Here is a 21954-nt window from a genome sequence, read left to right as displayed (position 1 = left end):
TCTCATTTACAATGTCAATAGCTCAAACTCTCATAAATGCAAGGCCCATTGCCTTGCAAATGCTTGTTGCATGTTTAATGACAGATCATCCACTTCATAAATCACTGCAGCACCTAGACATTGACCCTGTGTATTGTGAGTTGGGTCCATACATTGTACTGTAACATCAGTGGGTACTGAAGGGCGACATTACAAGGCCTTGGAATGCGCATGTCGTAAAATAAACTAACAGTGCCTTGTTCACAGCAAACATGGTGAGGTCACAACTGAGGTGTGGGGAGAGCAGCGCTAGCAACACACAAGCCCATCTGCGAGGTCAAAGGTCATTGCACTAGTTTTCCATTTTGGTGCCACCGAATGTGCAAAGGCAATGCTTCGGAAACTGCACACAAACCCTCGAGGCACTGAGCGTCGCGTTAATGACGTGAAGAGATTCGCACGTCCCTCGGAGAGACAAGGACACAGAAGGCACGTGCTCCTTCCTCCGTCACCTGGCTCCCTGCATCTCCCTCAGGGGCGCAGAACTTTGTTGAGTTTAGTTCGTGCCCCTGGCGCGGCGCCGGCCCCTCGAGACTCCCGGTAATGGTTACAGTTTGAGCCCAGAGCTGTTCGGGGCTCTATTAAAATAAATAACAGTGTCTCCTCGTTAGCGCCCTCGGCGGGGCTCGTTAGGCGAGGCCTTGTTTACCGGCGGGGGCTCCGGGGAGGCGCGCGCCGGGGCGGCTGATTACGAGCAGGGGACGCTTGTCTCCCGGTCTTATTTTTACAATCTACCTCCGTTAATAAGGACACATTATTTTCTTCATCAAAATGGTGTGTTGTGCTTCTTTAATTGGAGCGCATGTCGTTTAAATCAAACCATTTGGGTGGTGCACCCGTGGGATCAACGCATCGCCACGCGCACAAGACACCTCGCAGCCCCGTGCTCTCCTTCCATATATTTTATTATTGGGACATTCGATCAAACGAAATAAACAAACACTGGCTCTGTAATTAAATCCCAACTCCGGATGTACGCCTCCATTGACTGGGTCAATTGGTCCAAACACACCCGTTTTGCCACCTTTATTGCCTTCTCGGGGACAGGCACGCGCCTTTGAAAGCAATGTGTAGCCCTGTCCAGGAAAAAACATTACCTGTCCAACGCACTCGGAATATTGCAACGCTGCAATAAAAGTATAAATATAGATCATATAGATGCATGCTTGCACGCCTCAATGTTGCGCGCTCCACAGTTTAGCCTTGCACAGTGTCGTCTCAGCCCCTACTCGCCACACAAATCACCTTTAACCGCTCAATTCGGCCGGCTGATTAGCCTCGCTTGGCGACAAACGTCACAACACCTTACATTTTTATATGGCACAATTCATGCCAACTTTTATACTATGTGTCTTTTTTATGCTATCGCTTTTGTAAAATATTTTTAGTAATCATACAATAAAGAATATATCAAAAAACTAAATATATATCATACATACTAATAGACCTTTATTTTAGCTGTACCCCCGCCCGAAATTGCTTCAGCTTAGTTAGCAGTCAAAGGGCAAAATACATTTCCCCAATTGTTTCTCCAAATCTCCCACTTCCTGTTCTAAAATGCTGGCCTGTATGAGAGATAACATAGTGAAGGGCACCACTGTATAATTTCTGTCCAAACACACTCTCCATTGAAAGAAAATGTTTGATTTGCTTATAACTTTTCCCCCCGGTGCTGGCTGTGCAAATCAACTAACTTTTGACGTGTGAAGGTTCATGAAGAGCTGTCCATGGTAAAGGAGGGAAGAAAGTACATGTCCCCATTTTAGGTCCCAAAAGAAATGTTCCTAAAAGATGAGGAGAAACTGCAGTTACACCAAACTTAGCATGAACACATATCTTTACTCAGAAAGTATATATATATATATATATATATATATATATATATACACATATATACATATATATATATAAATTTTGGAATAAATCCGTTCAATAATATTTGTGAGAGCCACATTGGGCAGATACATACGGTCATGGGCAAAACATTTTTAACTTGCTAATAAGTATAGCAGTAGGTGATGAATCTGCACAAAATTGTTGGTAGAAGCTGAAAAGGACGGGTTTTCGATTGGCTGTCAAGTTTTGTGCCAATCTATAAAGGGGGTATATTTAAAGGGGGTCTTTTTTAATTTCCCTATAATTGTGTTGGTCTTTGACCAATCAGTCGGAAGTAGGTGAAAAGTGATACCTAGGGCAGGTTTTATTAAGTTGTTTGAAGATCCAAAGGGGGTAAATCAAAGTTAAAGAGGTGGGTGACTGAAAATATTTTTGATTTACTCATAAATTTGGCATCATTTTCAGATCTGCATGAAACGTGGCGGGGACTTGCCACATTTAACCTTCGTTTAGTATTTTTAGGTCTCGCGACCTATCGAAGCGCACAAGCGCATCGAGCGGAGCGAGAATTCAAGTCGGCAAAACACAAGTCAAACCAAGGGCTTTTAGCCCCGCGGTTTTCTTGCAGTTCACGCGAATCACGTGAACAAACAAGCACGCGCATCAGGCACTCCTCCCCCTCCTCACGGACATCTGTTCATTTCTCCTCCCCCTCCCCAGCCAGCTTCCCCCAGGCACCTGCTGCTTCACACCCTCATTGCCGCTCGGCCCCCTCCCATGCCCGCCGTATCGCATTTCTCCTCCCCCCTCCCCTTCTCTGCCTTGCCTTCCCTCCGTCTTGTTTTCTTTGTCAGTTAAGAACTATAGTGAACTCCCACAGTTCGATGCAACAGCTGGGCTCCCCTTTCATCCACACATTGCTCTGTACCAGTCAAGCAAAGAAAGCACTAGTAGATCCAGCAGAACCTCTATGTGGCTCCAGCACAGTGCCTCGCGTGCACTCAGTCCGATGCAGTTAAGGCAGGAAAAGGCAAACAAGCTGTCCCCAGTCTTCGACTTGTATACAGGATCAGCGCACACTTTAAAGGCTTACTGGCGCTGCAGAGAATTCAGTCCCAACACCAACCACAAAATGCCCGGAGCAGGTATCAGCGGGCTACACGGAAGTGCTCGGATTTTATCTTTGTCCCGACTTTCATAAACTTTCCCTTTCATCGACATAGGAGGACAAACCAGAAGGGTTATAAGAGGTGTTTGAAACATGACAGAAAATAAAGCGTTCTGATTGCTGCAGGATAGCTCAGCGTGGTGACCGTTCTGTTCTATAACCTAAGTAATGTTTGTAGGTCAGGAGTTCGATTCTAGGCACTGATAAATCAACTCATCTATCTTCCACTGCATCCACCACCACATCCACCACATCCACCACCACATCCACCACCACATCCACTGCATCCACCACCACATCCACTGCATCCACCACCACATCCACTGCATCCACCACCACATCTACCGCATCGACCACCGCATCCACCACCGCATCCACATCCACCACATCCGCCACCACCACCACCACCACCACCACCACATCCACCACCACCACATCCACCACCACATCCACCACCACCCCCATCACCACCACATCCACCACCATCACCACCACATCCACCACCATCACCACCACATCCACCACCGCAACCACCACCACCCCCACATCCACCACCACATCCACCACCACTTTCACCACATCCACCACCACCACATCCACCAGTAGGTCTCGCAGTAGGAAAGTTGGAGCTATTGGTTTTGTAAATGACAAAGCCCTTTATGTTTTTAAAATGAAAAGACAAATACAAGGCATTGTTATTTGCAATTGTAATAGCTCCAACTTTCCTACTGCGAGACCTATTGGCAACGCCAGTGCTTGTTAAGCTTATACAGTTCCACCAAGAGGCGGTGGAGGAAAAATAAAGGGTGGGGGGTGAAAAATCTTTGCTAATGACATTGACGCTGTATGACAAATTTGAACAAAATTCGGCAGAAGGTTGGTTTTCCATTGGGCTGCCAAGTTTTGTGCTTATCCATCAAGGGGGGCAATAAAGTGCTCAATTCTATATAACTTTAACACTTTGATGAATCTCCATTCAAGATGGAAGTCAGTTAGCTAGTTACATCCAGTTCATATATTAGAGGTTTTGTGCAGAACCATTGCTGAGAGGAGTTAAATAGATGGTCAAATCGATTTTGATTTACCATTAACTTTGGCACTGGCTGATGGATCATCTGCTCAAAATTTGGCAGAGATGTAGAAAGTATGTTTAACCTACTCTCGGTTTCCTCAATTCATGCAGGCCCCTCAATAGGGCGGGGAATACAACAGCAGGAGGGGAGAGAAGTGTCGATTGCTAATAAATCTCGCACAGTTTGTTGAAGCTACACAAAATGTGGCAGATGTTCAGCAGGTTAAGCTTACTGATATTGATGTAAAGTTTAGAGCAGACTCATCAAGGGTGCTGAGAATAGAGCAATAAGAGTTTCATTCATGAATAACTTTGGTGCTGTTAATTTAATTAGCATGAAACTTGGCAACTAGCAAATTAAGCCCTGCAGTCAACACCCGCTACACAAGGCCAAAGCTAGTTCACCATAGGGCCTGGCCGAAGGCTACGCACAGCACAGAAAAAATACATGGCAGGGTGTGCACAGTGAGGGTTTGATGGACATAACTTAATGGGCATAGAAACTGGGCATGAAGCAAACCCTGGCAGCACAGAGCCGAAGGCTGTCCATATTGCAGGTTGGGCAGGCGCTGGGAGAAGGGCATGGCTACAAGCCCCACTGTGCAGAGCCAAAGGTGGTTTACAGCAGGGGTTGTAAATAATTTATATTAATAATAATAAAAACACAAAATTCACCCATGCAAACCACTGGAAATTCATCAATTTTGGTTAGCAACACATAACATGACCTTCGCCATCACCATGCAGTTATGTTGCTCTGCTGATCACTCTTGTTGATTTCTGTACCTTTGGCGAATTGATGTTCCGAGAATAGCGGGTGGCACAAGTTGTAGTGTATTGTGTGCATTGCTTCCCACAACTGATAAATGTCAATGTTTTGACAAATTTGAGCCATAATCATAACTCACATTTGTAACAGTGTGTGTGTGTATATATATATATATATATATATACACACACACATACGCACACACACGTTCCTTTGAGAAAGTCCTCTCTTTTTCAAGTGTCATTCACATTTTTCTCCTGCCTACTACAGCCCGCATTATTGGGAAGGGGTAAGCCCACTTTAACCAATAGCTCTCTTCACTTTGAGTGATGTCATTTTGCCTCTTGACTTGTTTACTCGCCTAAAATGTAATCCACTTCAATGCCTTGGCTAATTGGTCAATTTTTGCTTTCATTCAATGGGCTATTTTGTACCCATATATTTTTGCAAACATATTCATGCCACCTTTAGACAAAAGCATAATGACTTTTAATTGTTTTTCAACTTTGAATGTGTATTGCACAGGTTTGTTTATATATATTTAAAAAAAACACATTGCTGGCTTGCCATGTCTAGACCCAATAGCTTTGACAATGCTTGAATAAACTTGCCTTGCATCACTAAAGATTCCATGTGTTTATCATTTCTCTTCTTCTGAACATGCCTCCTGCTCCATTTTCTGTAGTGAAACTATATCTTCTGCCATTGAAACACAAGGTTTCTCAAGTATTCTGGCACCGGCGAATTAAGAAGTCTCACACCGAGCTTTGTGAGTGCACCAAATCCTACAGCTGTGGTATCCCTTGCTGTTCTCAGTCTATCGAGCATTCACACACTTTATTTTTATTTATTTATGGATTTATTAACATGCTTCTCAGGACCACATCACGGTGGTGCCTATGCACCTCATTGCTGAACTCCAGCACCTGCGTTGGGACACGCCTGCAGACACAATACATTTCAGTGCACTCTAGCAGTAGGGGACACCCTTAATGGGGTTCAGGTCATGGAGCACTTTGAAAACTGTGGTACGCTTGATACAGAGGGCCACGTTATGGGACTATACAAGGTGGCGTAACGTAAAATGATGGAACTGCACCCCGCCACACACAGAATCTGAAGAGGGCCTCCTCCAGTCTCCCAAATCTTGGATATTCTTTGAACTTAGGTAGAATGGAACCCCTCTGAATTCACAGAGGACCCTCTTGTATTTTGGTCCTGATTGTAGGGTCTCACGGCGTTACAGGTTCATTGGTATGCTCAACCCCTGACCACAGCACTTAGGATCACTCTGTTACAGGTCTATTTCAAAATTGATTCGCTCACTATTGGGACTGTGGGAACCCTCTATCTCCCCAATCAAGCGCTACAAAAGGCCCGAGACATTGAGACTGTGCTCTCCCTCTATGTTACAGAGTAATCTTCGTATAGATTTGCAGAGGGTGGGACTATGTGGTTACTCTATGTTAAAGTCCATCAGTGGCGTCACTAGGGTTGGTGTCACCCGGTGCGGGTAACTCATGGTGTCACCCCCTCACGACTTACCGCATGGACATCCTCCGCTCCGAGTCCGCCAGTGGACACAGTTGGCAAATAACGGGACCACAGGACAACACAACACTAGACAACCTGGCAGCATACCACCAAGGTCAACACCAGAGATCCAAAATATAGCATTGCTTTGAACAACTTAAAACATGGAGCCATTACGCACAACACAACATGGACATTACACTAGAAAGTATGAAGCCACAGTGGAAAACGTAATGGCACCATATTACCCAACATGGCACAACTTTGTTTAACATGGCATCACAATGAACAGCACAGCATCATACTAGAGAGAAGGACACCACAATAGACAAAAAACGTCACCACACAAACCGCAATGGCCCAGCAATGGATGATATGACACCAGCTTAGCAACATGACACCACACTAGACAAAATGGCTCCACTCTGGATACCCCGATGGCGCAACACTGGTCAATATGGCACCAGACTAAACAGTGTGGTACAAAACTAAGTAATGAGGACCCAGAGTAGGCCTCAAGAACCCTCACTAAACCATAACCTAGACTGCACCCCATGTTATGTGGCACTAGTCAAGAAAAACAGCACCACATTGCACAGGCAGGCGTGAGACTAGACTGAAAAATACTGCACTGAACAACACGGCAGCAACACACTTGACAATATGATGACACAGTCTGGCTTGACAACACGGCACACTCTGGGCGAAACTAACTGCCACGTTAAAATGTTGAGAAAGCTCCTAATACAGTACCTTGAGACTGACAAAGCAAATAGGTACGTAGTTGTTCTTAGTACAGCAGGTGCAGTGGCCCTGGGGTGGAAAGTGCCCAATCTCACGTCAATTGTCAATATATTTTGCTCTCGCAAGCGGAGGTGGTGGTCACATTTCCTCCTGCTTGCACTAGGGCCCATAGTGCCCCACTGAGAACAAAAAAAATACAGTAAATAGCCATTGCAAAAAAGTCCTGAGTTTCAAAGCGATGCCCTTCCTGCGGGCGGAACACAAACACACACTTGGCAACCGTTGTTTGTGGAAACCAATATCCATCTAAAACTGTTTCTTTTCTAATCACTTTGCTAATAGTCTAATCGCACGGAGTGCTGCAAAAATTGCAAGTCAATGGGTGCCCTGTCTGAGTATTTGCGTGCAGAAAAAAACCACACACATTACAGAGGGCAAAGAGAGAGAGAGGGGTGGGAAGGCGCAGAGGGCTCAAGCCACCAGAATCCTGAAAAGAGCCAGGATGCCCCCCTCCCCAACTTCAACGAACCCCACAGCGCACCAGGACAGAAACTGGGAGGCGGGGCAGAGGTACCATGCGCGCGAGAGAGAACTTCCCACACACTCTAGACAGATGTTGTGTGCAAGAGGGGAGGAATCTTATTGCCCCATGTATGTGCACCATACTGAGAAATACTAATACTAATATTTGCTGAGAGAAAAACATTATGTTTATACAAAATAATTTGCCACAAAAACGAGGAGTCCAGTTCAAGAGTATCAATCTGCATCACGTAGGCATTTTTCCAGTCACGCAACCTGCCATTCTGAAATGGCGGTTCTATCCTATGAAAGGCGCTGAAGTCCGATAAATTACCATCCACATGGTATACATATTGCTGTAGAAAAGTTTTAAAGAGTGTGCCCAAACTCTTGCTCAACTCACAGTGACATCTTACCCTTTCTTTAGACTCCACTGTGGTGGTGGCTGGGCCCGTAACGTAGGGGTTCTGCAAATCGCCCAGCACCACCTCACTGCCGAGACTGTTTCCACTCAGTCTAAGCGTGTGGTGGTGGCGCGCATCAGTGGAGCACAGCGTGGGGGCTGGTCCAGGGCTGTCATTGGTAGCGCTATAAGATTGACGGCCCTAGGACCCACAAACTGGGTACGCCGCCGCCGCGCATCTCACCATCACCACTATGCAAGTAGGTGGTGTGTGCCTGGCATGCACTGCAGTATTTGTTGTAAGCAGGTGCGCAGTGCGTTTGCACAGTGCACTAATAATTGCACGTAATGTGTGCACTGTGCTGCCGCCGCCTCCAAAATAGAGCCGCCTGGGGCTGACGGTGACCGCCCTGCCCCCTCCCCTCTCTCCCCCCCCCCCCCCCCCCCCCCCCCCAGCTATGCCGCTGCCTAGGATGGGCGAAGGCCCTAAGCATCCTTTTTGTCCCACTGTCCTTTCCAAGGAAGGTATGACAGTCAGCGCCCCTGCACACACTGCTCAGAAGAGGACTCTTCAGAGTTAGAACAAATGCATTTTGCACCATTTTTATTGTCTCCTCCATACTAGGGAATCAAACAAACAGCCCAGAACTAAAGAAATCCTCGAACAGTTAAATTGAGCAAGCTGATGGAGCATGATTTTGGCTGTGTTTAACCAGAAAGGAAGCACTTAAACTTTCCAGTCTTCAAATCTGAAAGACAGAACTACGTTTGTGCAGCATCATTTTGTTTAATTTCTTGAAATTGCCAAAAAATCTGAACTAGGGAGCTCTACGAATTTCACAAAAGTAATGCACATTATGTGCATTAATTTCATACTCTGTTTCCTCCGTTTTCATTTTTTGCAAAAACAGGCACCGGTACAAAATAACTTGTGTACCTTGATTATTAGCAGAACGTGCGCACAACAGATTCGATTTGCTCTTTGCATACACCTTCACAAAGGGTGCCTAATGGTACAATGTATCATTTCATATTCTATGTGCCAACAAGTGTAATTCCGTAATACCTGAAAGATCAGTGGCATATATGAGTTGTTGTCAACGCCGCCCGTCATAGCGCTAGCAGAGTTCACATCTGAGCGCTAGGCTGTATAATTTCTCTGCGAGGCCCTGCTAAAGCTCCCAGCTCGAGAAGGGGCGTGCAATCACAGGCTCCAGCTCCCTTCCATTGTTCACCTGTCTGACTGTGCTCCTGGGTGCACCGGTTTGTATTGCCTCCTCGTGCCTCAGGGCCCCGGTTCCTTCCTTCTGATTATAAAGCAGAGCAGAGGCGAGGCTGCAGCGCTGCAGAGCACAGATTGGTGTCACCCCATGTGGATGGTGTCACCCGGTGCGGTCCGCACCCCCCGCACCCCCCTAGTGACGCCACTGAAGTCCATCGGTATTAAAGGTTCCAAACATGGTACATTATGTTAGTCTGTGTTACAAATTCGTGTCCTTTTAGGGTCTAATATCCTGGGGCTGTGGAAACACTGTGCTACTAGTCAATTTCTATAAATGACACGACCATTGCACAGGAATATGTACAGTCCATTGGTGGTCACACTCTTACACGTCTAAATACTTCTAAATACTTTGCACGCCAGGACACTCATGAGTATTTGTGCGCAGTATAACTCCACTATAACATAACACAGGACAATTGTCCAGTGGAACACAGCCATGCACATTTGTTGGTGACCCATTCTGCCTTCAAACATATGTAACTTTTAAGGAACGCCAACTGGTTTTAAGGAGCACTTGTCCCATGAAACAAACACTCTCCTTTTGACTGGGAGTTCTTGGTCTGGAATGAGGATCCTGGGTTCAGTACCTTCCAGATGGGTGGATAAACTGCCTGGATACGTTCTCCCTCTTTCCTTTAAGATACTGAAGTGTTCCCAGAGCTACCACCATCTTAGCTCCATTAAAGAGAGCCCCCATATATACCTGTTGCAGGGGTAGGAGCAACCGAGTCAGGTGGCTTGGTCCCAGTGTGACCTTACATTGACCATTGGGACAAAAATCCAATGCCCCTCAATGGTTGTCACAGTACAGTTTCCACTGGGGTCATTGTCAGAACCATAGGGTTGTACCACTTTCAATTGTAGATGCATCCGCAGCTGGTTATGTGGTTTTTAAGGGTGGGCGCAAAATCCGTTTCGCGGGCGAATTTGCGGATTTTCCGTGATTTTGCGATCGTGAATCTCGCGAAATCGCGGTAAAATCCGCGAATCATCGGGGATGAATTTTCAGCCAAGCAAGGGTTACAGCAGCAGGTGCAAAAGTTGAACCTAATTTCTTTGTAACCTTTTACAAAAGTGTTACAAACAAATTAACTTCAACTTGGACACCTGCTGCTAATTGCTTCCTGGCGCCTCGTTGCCTACTTGCAACTATTCTATGACCCTGCTCTGACCCTTGAAGTAGGGTCAGAGAATAGTTACAAGTAGGCAACGAGGCACCTGTCCAAGGAATTAAACCTCATCAGGAAGCACTTACAGATATATAAAACAGGGAAGGGAGAGGATGGCAAATACACCCATTTTGAGTTGTAAGGAAGGGGTTAAACTAAAAGAGACCTTTACAGCACAATTTTCATATGCATTTTGCTAAAAATAAAAAAGCTGTATGTTCTGTCGGGGCAACTCAGGAATCTGGCCCTTCAGAGATCCGGCCTCTCTTTCTTTCTCTCGTTCTCTCTCTCTCTCTCTTTCTGTCGATCTATCTCTCTCCCTCTCCCATAAACGACTGCATGGGTAACTTCACTATGCAAGCGGATCGCGAAGACGCAAAAATCACTGCGAACACGCAAAAAACCCTGCGAACACGCAAAAAACCCAGCGAACACGCAAAAAACCCAGCGAACACGCAAAAAACCCAGCGAACACGCAAAAAAACAAAAATCCGCAAATTCGCGAATTTTGCGGATCGTAAATTCGCAAATCGTGAATTCGCAAAATTCGCCCATGCTTAGTAGTTTTATGACATTGTATAAACCTCAAGTCACAATAAGCACTGCACTCTATTTACTGAGTGTTGAATGCATTAAACATGCATCAAATAGTGGCCTTGAGATTTGTTTTATCAAAGCAATATATGGTTAGAAAATGTGTAACTGCAGGCATTAACTACAGAAGTGTACCTGAAAATGAATCTCATTGGATAATTGTGTTTAGTACAGTTTGATTGCCCACATTTGGTTGAGGGTTAGAGTATAGCCCATGTTCCTATGTAATTATTTATAGGGTGACAGATTATGGAAATTTGTCTTCCCTCTGTGTTAGAGTTCCATTTACATACATGTCTCCAGACCATGGATTATGTGTGGTCAGTCTGTCCTACAATGCGGTCTTAAGTTTCTCAGACTATGGTCTCATTATACTGCACGGAGGACTAATTTGAGGAGCTTCAGCCAGGACATCTTGTGTTTATTCCTCATTACCTTAACACGCTCTAGTACAAGTCCACGCGTGTTCTCCAGGGGTGCAGCCATGACATGGGTGCAGTGGAATGGGGCAAGTAGCCCTCTGCACCAACATTATAGTTGGCTTTTCATACCAAACTGTGTGATGTGGTGAATTCCTCAGTTCAATTAGGGCCGCATGCTACTGCTGTTCATCCTTTATTATAGGTATATTTCTGTAGAGAGTTAAATCAATGGTGTTGTTTTGTCCTATGGGCTCTTTTATCACATGCAAGAGCGTGGTAGCCTCTATTCACTCAGCTTTTCAGCTTTACAGTGGCATCGTGCTACAAGCCAACAACAATGACACCCTGGGGTCACTTAGTTTTATAGTGGATTACCCTAAATAACCACAGACTATGCAACAACAATCCTTCTACTTTACTGTGAATCTCCCTAATTGTCTGACACAATGGGAAGAAATGGCTACTCTGTTTTACACTAGTATCTCCCTAATAGCCTACACATCGTGTTAGTCTGTAGTTACTCTGATTTACATTTGCATCTATTCAAAAGGTCACAGCATTTGGCAGTGCGAGGTCCCTATGAATGACAGGGTCTTTTTCTATGAAGAAGAAAACTACCTCAAATCACTACAATCCGAGTCTATGAGACCACTTAAAGTTTCTAAATTACCCTGAACTCAGTTCCACAGTAGCTATGGCACACAGAAGACAGATTTCACTTAGAGGCAATGTAGCAAGGTCTTGAAAACACATCTATTTCCCATTAACTGAAATAATCTCTCTCTCCAAATGCTCCATTCTCCTCCTCATTTAACATCTGAGGATTCACTTACTGGCAAAGCGCGGAGATACCCCTTCGGGGGTCTATTCTTGCGCTATAGAAGAATATAAAATAAAAATAAATAAATATAGATGCAATACTAAAACAGTGATAACGTTAAAATACATCATGAGAAAAATCGCAAACCAATTCAGACAAAGAGTAAGTTTAAAAATTCTTACCTCCATTTCTATGGATTGCATTTTTATCATTTTGTTCTCATTTTTATTTTTTAAAGTTAAAATTCAACAATGGCGCCGAAAAGCAACAAATGGCAACCTAGTCAAGGTCAACCACAATGGAGCACAGGTAGTGTACAGGAGCCAGGTTCCAGCCAGTCTGCAGTTTTACCTTCAGATTTAGTCTCTGGGATAGAAGTCAAAAATCCTCAGTAGAGCAAGGGAGCAGGTTGTGGCTGAAGAAGGCTCCATGTTATTGGATAGCCCTGGGACAAACCAGGGCCGGACTGGGAAACCCAAAGCAACCTCTGCAGATTTTGGTAGACCCGGCCGATACCGTACACAGCAAGCCTGACCACAATAAGGGGTCTTTGGGGTGGAGGTCCCATGAGCATTGCTGATGGTGTTGCACGAAGAGCCAATTGTCACTTCTACAGGTCCAGGAGTGTTCTGGTGAGAGATTCTGAATGTTCCACTTTCATACCCGGTGCAAGCCTTTATGTGGGGTACTCCCTGGCCTACCCCCAAAACTGCTTCTGCTCAGTTCTTCACCCTTCTCCTTGGTCTGGCTCCAATCTGTTTGGGTGAAAAAAGGCAAGGGAAGCCTTGCGTCAGGTACCCTTGTCTGTGCTGCAGGGTCCTTTAAAATGTAATTGGGGCTGGGCACAGCTCCTGGCACACCACCTTCGCAGAAGGCCATCTCCCCTCAAGCCTATGGCTCTTTTGTCTCTGTATCTGCAGAAACACACAAACCTAAAACAGGTAGACTATTCACAGTTATGAGACAGGATGCAGACCTAAATAAATATTTGGTTTGGGCAGAATAATGCAAACTTTCTAAAAAATAAAAAAAGCCATTTCCACAATACTAGCTTAAAATCCAGTTTTGTTTCTAAAGGACAAGGGACCCTGCCCTATGAGCCATTAGGGACTATTTTAGGGGACGCATAAGTATTGAAAAAAAGATTTAGGCATGGCAAAAGGTTCATTTTACCAAGTCAAAATGGTATTGTAAAACCGTGCTACAGGTTGCAGCGGCAGGCCGGACACATGTTGATAGGACTACTTTAGTGGGTGGTACAATACATGCTGCAGCCCACTAGTTGCATTTAATTTACAGGCCCTAGTACATTGAATACCATGTACTTGGGATTTACAAGTACATTTAATATATCACTAAGATGTTAACCAACCTTACCACGTTTACAAGCGACAGCAGAAATATTTTACCACTGATTAGCAGGGGAAAAGTGCCAAGGGTTCTAAAGGCCAACAAAAACTGGCTCAGCAGATGACCACAGGAGGTTAAGAAACAAAGAAAACCATTTAATTATCAAGTCATTTTTGAAGGTTTACTTACAGGATTTTCAAGTCTCTAAAAAACACCCCAACAACCATTAATACCACCATCCATGCCTAGTGCCCAATTACAACTTTCTCATCTTACTTAAATGAAACCCGCAAAGAATTGTCACAACAGTGGCCATTTTGTAGAATCGCAAACATTAGTTCTTAAACTGTCCATGTTGTTCTAAACCTATAACATTGTCCTTGTCAAGTGGGCATAAGATTAAGAACATCTGAGACAGAAGCGCAAGAACAAATGAGGCTCTGCAATACTGTAAGAAGAGAACACATTCCTTTTAAAAAGGTAGTAGTGGAGGAGCGAGAACTGTACAAATAACGTGTTGTCCACATTGCAGTAATCCACAATCTAGTGCATCGCTCCCACAAACAGACACTCAATTTTTGAACATTAATTTAAATAAAGGAGGGTGAGAGTTCACAAATATTTATGTACTACACATGCCATTTGATCTATCATTAGGGTTTCTGTGTAGAGGATGGCTGGGTTCTAGGGCCAGTCACACACAGCCCAAGAGGCAATGGATAGTTTAGTCCAGCTTTATTGGTTTCAGTAGAAAACAGGTTGACATAAAATGATGCTTTTTCATCTTGGTTACAGTACTTAACATGTTACATAGATAATTAAGAATGGCAATCCGCCATGATGGAATGTGCTGCGAGAGAAGGCTTTGTGCAGTTCTTTGACGTTACAGGATGTTACAAGGGTTCTCATCCCTTAGATCTTCTTGCTTGACCTCCAGGGTGACATTATCATACACCAGACCCTTCCACTTGCCATTCTCATGTGTGATTATAGAGTTGCCATCTGCCCTCACCTTTTTCACAGTGGCCGTGAATGGCACCTCTGCATTCTCTTGCTTGGACACCACCAAGTGGGCGGTGGCTCTCCTGTTTGGAAGCACATTGACGGTGGAATACCTTTCCTCTCGGATGCTCCTTCTGAAAGGAGCGGTCTTCTGGTATGTGCCATTGTAGGAAACTGTGCCTTCGATTCCCAGCAGAGTAAAGTTGAAGGTACTCTTGGAATCCATACCCCAGGCCCTGGACCAGGTGGTCGTGTCCACAGTTTTCATCTCCCATGTCAAGTTGAAGGCATGGTTCTGGGGCATCTCTGTTCGGTTGACAAAGGTTTCCTTCTTTACAATGCATGGTTGACATTTGACTTTGGAAAGGCTGCCAAGGTCCACTTCAGTAATTTCAAATGCTGGGCACAGCAGATCTCCAAGCACAAGCCGGAAGCGGCAGCACTCATCTGGGTTCAGTCGTGAAGGCTCAATATAATGGTGGCGATGGAACACGCGGCCGAGGAACATACCATTAGCAGCCTTGAGGGCTACCTTCTCATCTTCATAGTAGGGCTCAAACTCACACAACGCATCAGCAGCAGGGCAGTCTGGCTCCAGAAAGCAGACACCATTGGGTGGGACAGAGCTCAGATACAAGCCTCTGTAGTCCTGCAAAAGAACCTTGCCGGAGGGCACCAGGGACAGCTGGAACTTGCAGGAGGGGTCTTTTTGCTCCACTGTATGGATAACACTACAGGAAGAATCTCCATTGCAGCTCATATACATGTCATTGTCAGTTATGAAGGCTGCCCCTTCCTCAGTATCGAGGAATACTTCCAGAGCTCCAAGACCCCTTGTCATCACCTGAAAAATAATTATAAATTCGGATTACACTTTGTTTTAATCATTTAAGACCACTTCCGACTAGCCTATTCTCAAAGGCTCTGAATGGCATGGTGTGAAAATTACATTTGTGAGAAACAGCACTAACCAAGAGTAGTGTTTTTTTGGGGGGTGGGAAGAGAAGTAGGGGTGCACCAATGCAGTTGCTGAAGGAGCAAAGAGGCAATACTAAAAACAAAAACAGACAACACCTTACCAAACAAATGTATTTGTCCATTTAGATTCAATGCAAATTAGTTTTTGAGGCAACCACAAGCCAATGATTGCTTTAAATGTTCACCCCCCAACAAGTGTGTGTGTTAATTTGCAGCTATATATACATACACATATATATATATATATATATATATATATATATATATATATATATATATATTCTCCATTGCTGGTTCCCTTTACCACTCGTGCAGCGCTCGGAACGGGTGCGTCGCCCTGCAGCTGAACCACGCTGCTAATCCATTTGCCACTGTTCCCTCTCGAAGGAACAAATTGGGTCGCACTCCACGGGTCAATTTTGCAATTTTTTTTATTTTCTCATTACATTCCACAGACTCAGGCAGATGTTAACGATCTACGCGTTTCGGTATTACAAATACCTTGCTCACGATCGTGAATGAATTAATGGATGTCCTATCACCACATGTGTAAGAAAACAAGTCACTGGTATTTGCAAGGTACCATCTCAGAGGGATGCTGCGTTAGAGTGCTCAATGATCCCACTTGATAATGAGATCATGGTGCTTGCAGAGCAAGAAATGCTGAAACGAAGACAACTACACTGCCTGTAGGATATAGAATAATTGTCAAAATAAGGTCAGGCAAGATGAGAGTAGGAGGAGGTGGAGGAGAAGGAAAGTGCCAAATCCCATGGAAACACTTTGAAGGTAGTCAAAACAGCTGAATTGTGCAAATGTATAAGCTGCAAATTCCTTCCATTGAAAAAGCAGGAGGCAATATGAAACATGAGCCATTTGCTACATGCACTTTGTGATGAGCTCCACAACAAATAACCTCATGTTTTTGCTTTCTGGCTTAAAGCTGGAAAGGTGGGAGATGGTGAGGAAAAAGATGGATAGATGATCTTTACAGGCAGAGGGAATAGAAACATACCATTCTGATGTTTGATGGTGTTGCTGAACTGCAAGCCCCCTTTGTAGAGCCCTGTGGAACAAATTCAAAATTCATCAACCAGGTTTTTTCCTCAAAATAGGACAACCAACTATGTCAAGCATCATTTCTCAGACTTTTCATAAATTGTAGCTGAGACATTAACAAAATCATTATTGAGAAACTGCACAGATGATCAGAAGTTTGTTGGTGACCTAGAAAATGCTTCACACACCTAGATTCATCCGTCTCTTACCCCCACAGTACTACGTAACCTCCCCCTCAGCAGTTCAATCCACCCAAGTACTCAATTTGTAAAAAAATAAAGTGCTGGGCCCTTCTCGCGAAGCCATGTCATCCTACACCACTTATGCCCTAGTCAGCACCACCAATGAATGATGGTACCAACACAACTACTAACAAGTGCACTCCTACAAGAATAGGAGTTTAGGTTTTCCAGTCTGGCCCCAAATAATCTGATCAGCCCTGGCAATATTTTATGGACAAACCCCACCCCAGGGGGTGGGCAGGGTGCAAGCATGAAGCACTGCTCATTAACAAAACCAGCGCCCCCCAGTACTGCTGCTTTTGTTACTGGGACAGATCTTGCAGGATCCCTGAAAAACGGACCCCCACCACTCCAAAACTGTCCCTACCCTTCCAGCCTCCCAGGCAAATGCCCAATACCTGCTACGACCAATCCAGCTGTGTTATTATTCCAGGCCACATAAAACTATAATGGATGACAGGAATTATTCATTTTTAACATATATTGAATTATTAACATGTTTGTGCTTAGATCAAACTTGTGTGGCAACCATCTTCAGAGTGGTGCCAAGCACCGGAAACCAGAACATTGATCCATTCCCCATAAAAAAAAAAATCCAGCGTCAATTATGTAATTTTACTGGCCCAGATGTTTTCTTGCTCAGTCTGACATAATACCCACACTGAATGTTAAACCATAAGAACAAAGAAAAAATTCTGGCCAGTTTACAGCCACAGCACAAGCTCCCACAGAGAAATAGAAGTATGAGACAGCACCAGGTGCAGTTGGTTGCATTGTAATGCTGCAGGCAGGACCGCTGACCAGAGGTCAGTCCAGATTGCGCAACGGTGTTGGGCTGACGCGAGTCTGCCCAACATCGTACTAAAGCCCTAAGTTAGAAGAGAAAACAAATAAAATCAAACAAAGTCGCAAAGTTATGATCTTCAGTCGGAGGGATCCACTCCTAAGAATATGCAAATTCTGGCTGTTAATAGCCAGACATTTGGCTAGAGATCACAGGAAAATTCTTATCCATTAGACAAAGATCCTTGGTGTTTTCATTTTTTGTGTGCATCTTATTTCAACCTCCCCCCCTCGGATGTCATACATAGATACTCCCAAACTAGTACTGGTTCATTTAGATTTTCTTTTTATAAAAATGTCCAACTTTTTTTGAATACCAGTTGTGCTCAGGGACCAGGTGGTATTCCTAACTGCTTTGTTAAAACATCCCCGTATTTATGGGAAGGTATTCTGAAGCAGCTCTTTAATCTTTAAGATAAAAATAGTGCCCCAGTCTTAGCAAGGTAGTAACATAATTTCCCTTTATAAAAATCACCTTTATAAAAAAGACCTATTAAAATATCACCCCATCGCACCATTAAATGCAACTATGAAGATTTTCGCCAAATGCCTATTGAGCAGTCAGGCTTTTGGAAAAGGTGGTCTACCATAGATAGTTTTTTGTGCCTGCACACAATTGTCAAGAATTATTTGAGGCTGGACCTCATTAAGCTATCGCTTAATTAGGTTTTTTGGGAGCTTTGTTAAACATTCTTTTACTTATATTTATTAGAATGTATTTTGTCTGTTCTCATCTTACGTTATATTTCTTAATCATATGTATTTTTTACTCTATTATTGATTGTTGTGTTTTTAAGTGTTATATAGGAATGCATTGTAAAGATTACATGAACAAAACCCTGTACTAAATACTGTTATTGACAATCAGAATTGCAAAAAGGATGTTAAATACACATTTAACTACAAAATTGTAATCTATTTGGAGTTTAAAAAAGTAATGTAATTTTTAATTAAAATAGTTTATTCAGCAATTCTAAATAATTAATGCATATTAAAACATTTTTTGTTTAAGTGGGAATTATTTTTTAATCTAAACTTAAGAAAAAGTATTCTAATTTAATATATTTCCATTAATTAAAGTTTTAATTCAAAATTAAATTAAGTGCTGTAGCTTTTATTTGGTCTACATTGTTACTATATGAAATGAGTTTAAATTCATACTGAACATAACTAATATTTATTTTCAAGTTAAATAAACTATTTTGTACTACTTTATGATGATGATGAGGATCTCGCGCCAAGACTGCAGAGTCTCCCAATGGTATAGTATAGGAAAAATGGTAACAATTCTTTAACTCAAAAAGAAATTAAAAGCTTATATAAAGTGGATGTTCATTAATTAATATTTAACATTTTAAACTCAGAACAATATAAAAATATACCAGAGTACTATTAACTTATTCTATTTTGAATTGAAACTTTGACAGAAAAAAAATATAAGAAAAATAATTTTAAATTGAAAAACAAGCTCATTTTACCAGTTTGCTGCTGCCGTCGGCCAACGGCCGTCGCAAGCATTACCTCCGTAGTGCTGCGCACATCCATTGGCCAACGCGGCCCCACCCGTGCAAGAAATCAGCTACACCACGGCGGAATTTACGCCACGGTTAACGGGTTAAAGGAAAAAATATTTTAACATACATTAACATCAAGTTACTTTTAAATATTTAAAATGACATTCAAAATAATTGTTAGAATAATGAAAGTTGTTTATAAAAAGTTGACATGAAATAGTATTTTTAACTACTTTAGCTATGTATTGGTGAAATTTTAATTACGCAGGATAAATTGCAATAATTTTGTGTTAGTCAACGCCTGTTCACATAATTATTATTAACAAGGCACAAAAATTCCTACTGCAGGAACAGTTAACTGAGTAAGTAGGAGCGGCTGCTGTGGTTGTTCGTGGTCTGTTTCATTTGGCACCATTTTGCATCCTCTGGTCTATTTTGGACACAAGGGTGCATTTTGAGCTGAGAAAATGGCACAACGTGTTGGATTACACTCCTCAGTTAATCCCATTTAATCCCACATATTTCTGACGTATGCAAATTATGCCCACCACTAATTAAATATCCTTTCCCATTGGTTTTATTTTGATTCCTTACAATCATTATTTCAATGGAGGGTATACCAGTGCCAGTGACTGGCTATGCATGGGGTGTGATTACTTAATCAACAGTATAAATTACCAAAAAGCCTAAGTTAACTTTGTGAATCAGGCCCTATGCATCATCATGTACCCAAAATCATTATAGATTTGGGACTGGTTTGCAATAGCACCAGAATATTTTTCAGAACAAGCATTGGCAAAGCCAGTTGGTAAGGATAAAGTGTTCTAATGCACAGAGAAACCATTTAGGTACACAAAGTAACAAAAGAATGGATTGTAAAGGCTCTATTTCCTTCCTTACAATGCCAGTTTTATTTCTATATGCAATAAAAGTCTGATAAAGGAACCTACATTCTAGTCCTTTCATTTTTACGGCCTTCATTTCAACGGACCTTCATTGCAAAGGGAGAATCATGACTATAGGAAAGGCAATAGAGCTTTAATTAAAGACCAGTTTTCATTTCTGTGGCACGAATGACAAGCCACAGAGGGGCAGAAATAAGAACCATTGGAAACAAGAAAGAAAAAGGGTATGAAGCAACGAAAGGGAAATGGGGTAGACTAATTAAATGGCACAGAGGGCAAAAAGGGAGGAGTTTCTTGAGTACAAATGAAAGATAAGGAGGAGTGACACACCCAGGAACCAGAGAGCCAATATCTTTCCTTTTTGAAGGAAAAAAATCAACAACAAAAAAAATCAGGATAACTGAATGTTAATATGATGCTAATGTCCTGTGACATCAAAAAGGCCATTTGATGCAGGCCTCTCTATTGCGTTCCAACACGCCTTTGCACATTCTTACTCTAGCCATCAGGGTAGAGTACCGAAGCTTAATCCTTGATCAGAACTGCAGCCCCAAACCCCAGCCTGCAATACCTCAAGTAGGTGGGGCCACTCCAGAGTGTCACGGTGTTTTCAATGTCATGGAATGCCATCCAGAGGGATTTCCCAGAGGAGTATGTCCAGGGCATAATCATGATCAGCTAGTGGAGATTTAACAAGCTGTCCCTCCCTGGGATGAAACCGCTCTGCTCTGTATCTGAGGTAATATAAATTTTATGGTCATGTTGTGTTCCCTAGCGAGTACCCCACCGACTCCATGTACGAGTTAAAAGTGCATGTAACTTCCCTCCTGTACCAGCTATGAAGACGCAAATACATTTGCGTCCAACGTTAACTTGTCCTCTTTCAGACCCACCATGAATGGGTTTGATGGTCCGTTCCTAAGTATGCTATGCCAACGTCTTTTTGAAGTGTACTCCTACGTTTTTCAGCCTGGCTGAAAGTAGGCCCTGAATCTCTGCCACCGAGCCTCTTTTCTGGCTTCTGACTGCGAGGGCCTCTGCCCAAGCAGCCCCCGTACCCGTGAACTCTGACTTACTTCTAGCGCGGCCCTCCGTGCTCAGCTCAGCCTGCTGCCTGCCAAGATTGACTATAACCTTCGAGTTATCTGTTTTCCTCCCCGAAGATACATTCCGGTCTGCTAGCTTCAGTAAACATCCGTCCTCAGCTACAGGGCTAAAGGGCCGACCTGTCTTTATGCAAGTAATTCATAGCCTCTGTTGCCATGCTTCCATGGAAGGCCCCATGCCCCCACGCTTCTCATACAGACACTCAGGCGCTTATACACGCATTCACAGCAAGTATAGAATAGCTTCTGCTCTAGAGACCTTTCTGCCCAGATAGCTCAGTTCCTAAACATCAGATATCGGATATGATAGAAGCACAAGTTGATCTGACATGCCAGACTTCTGTCTCTTTCCGTCAGTGTAAATGTCAAGTCCCCTGCACCCCGTCTATCACACGTCATGCAGCTGCGCGCGCATCCAAGCTTCCGATTTCCGCTGACATTGCAACATTCTGTTAGCACCACCCCTTGGTGCCACCCACTTGCGTCACCTATCAGTGACGTTTCTAGCACACACGCCTAGTTTACGCCTCTTGATGATGTACTAGCACCACGTGTATACTGTTATCTTGTCTTCTCTCA

At 43.5% G+C, this 21954-nt stretch overlaps 1 protein-coding gene across 1 annotated transcript in view; it reads right to left on the bottom strand.

Moving 5' to 3' along the window:
• Positions 1-13893: 13893 nt before the first annotated feature.
• The window catches only part of LOC147684508 (uncharacterized), a 35192-nt gene continuing 27131 nt past the window's right edge, over positions 13894-21954 (bottom strand). Inside the window, exons 2-3 of the mRNA XM_086942360.1 lie at positions 16722-16772; positions 13894-15572 (exon numbers count right to left, since the gene is read on the bottom strand). Coding sequence (XP_086798486.1) covers positions 14610-15572; positions 16722-16724 — 966 coding nt within the window. The 5' untranslated portion in view covers positions 16725-16772 and the 3' untranslated portion in view covers positions 13894-14609. The remainder of the gene's footprint in view (positions 15573-16721; positions 16773-21954) is intronic.

The sequence above is a fragment of the Lissotriton vulgaris genome, chromosome 10 (genome assembly GCF_964263255.1).
Source record: "Lissotriton vulgaris chromosome 10, aLisVul1.2, whole genome shotgun sequence".
NCBI classification, from domain to species: Eukaryota; Metazoa; Chordata; class Amphibia; order Caudata; family Salamandridae; genus Lissotriton; species Lissotriton vulgaris.
Note: the sequence above shows the minus strand (reverse complement) of the source record. Positions and strands in the feature narration are given on the sequence as shown.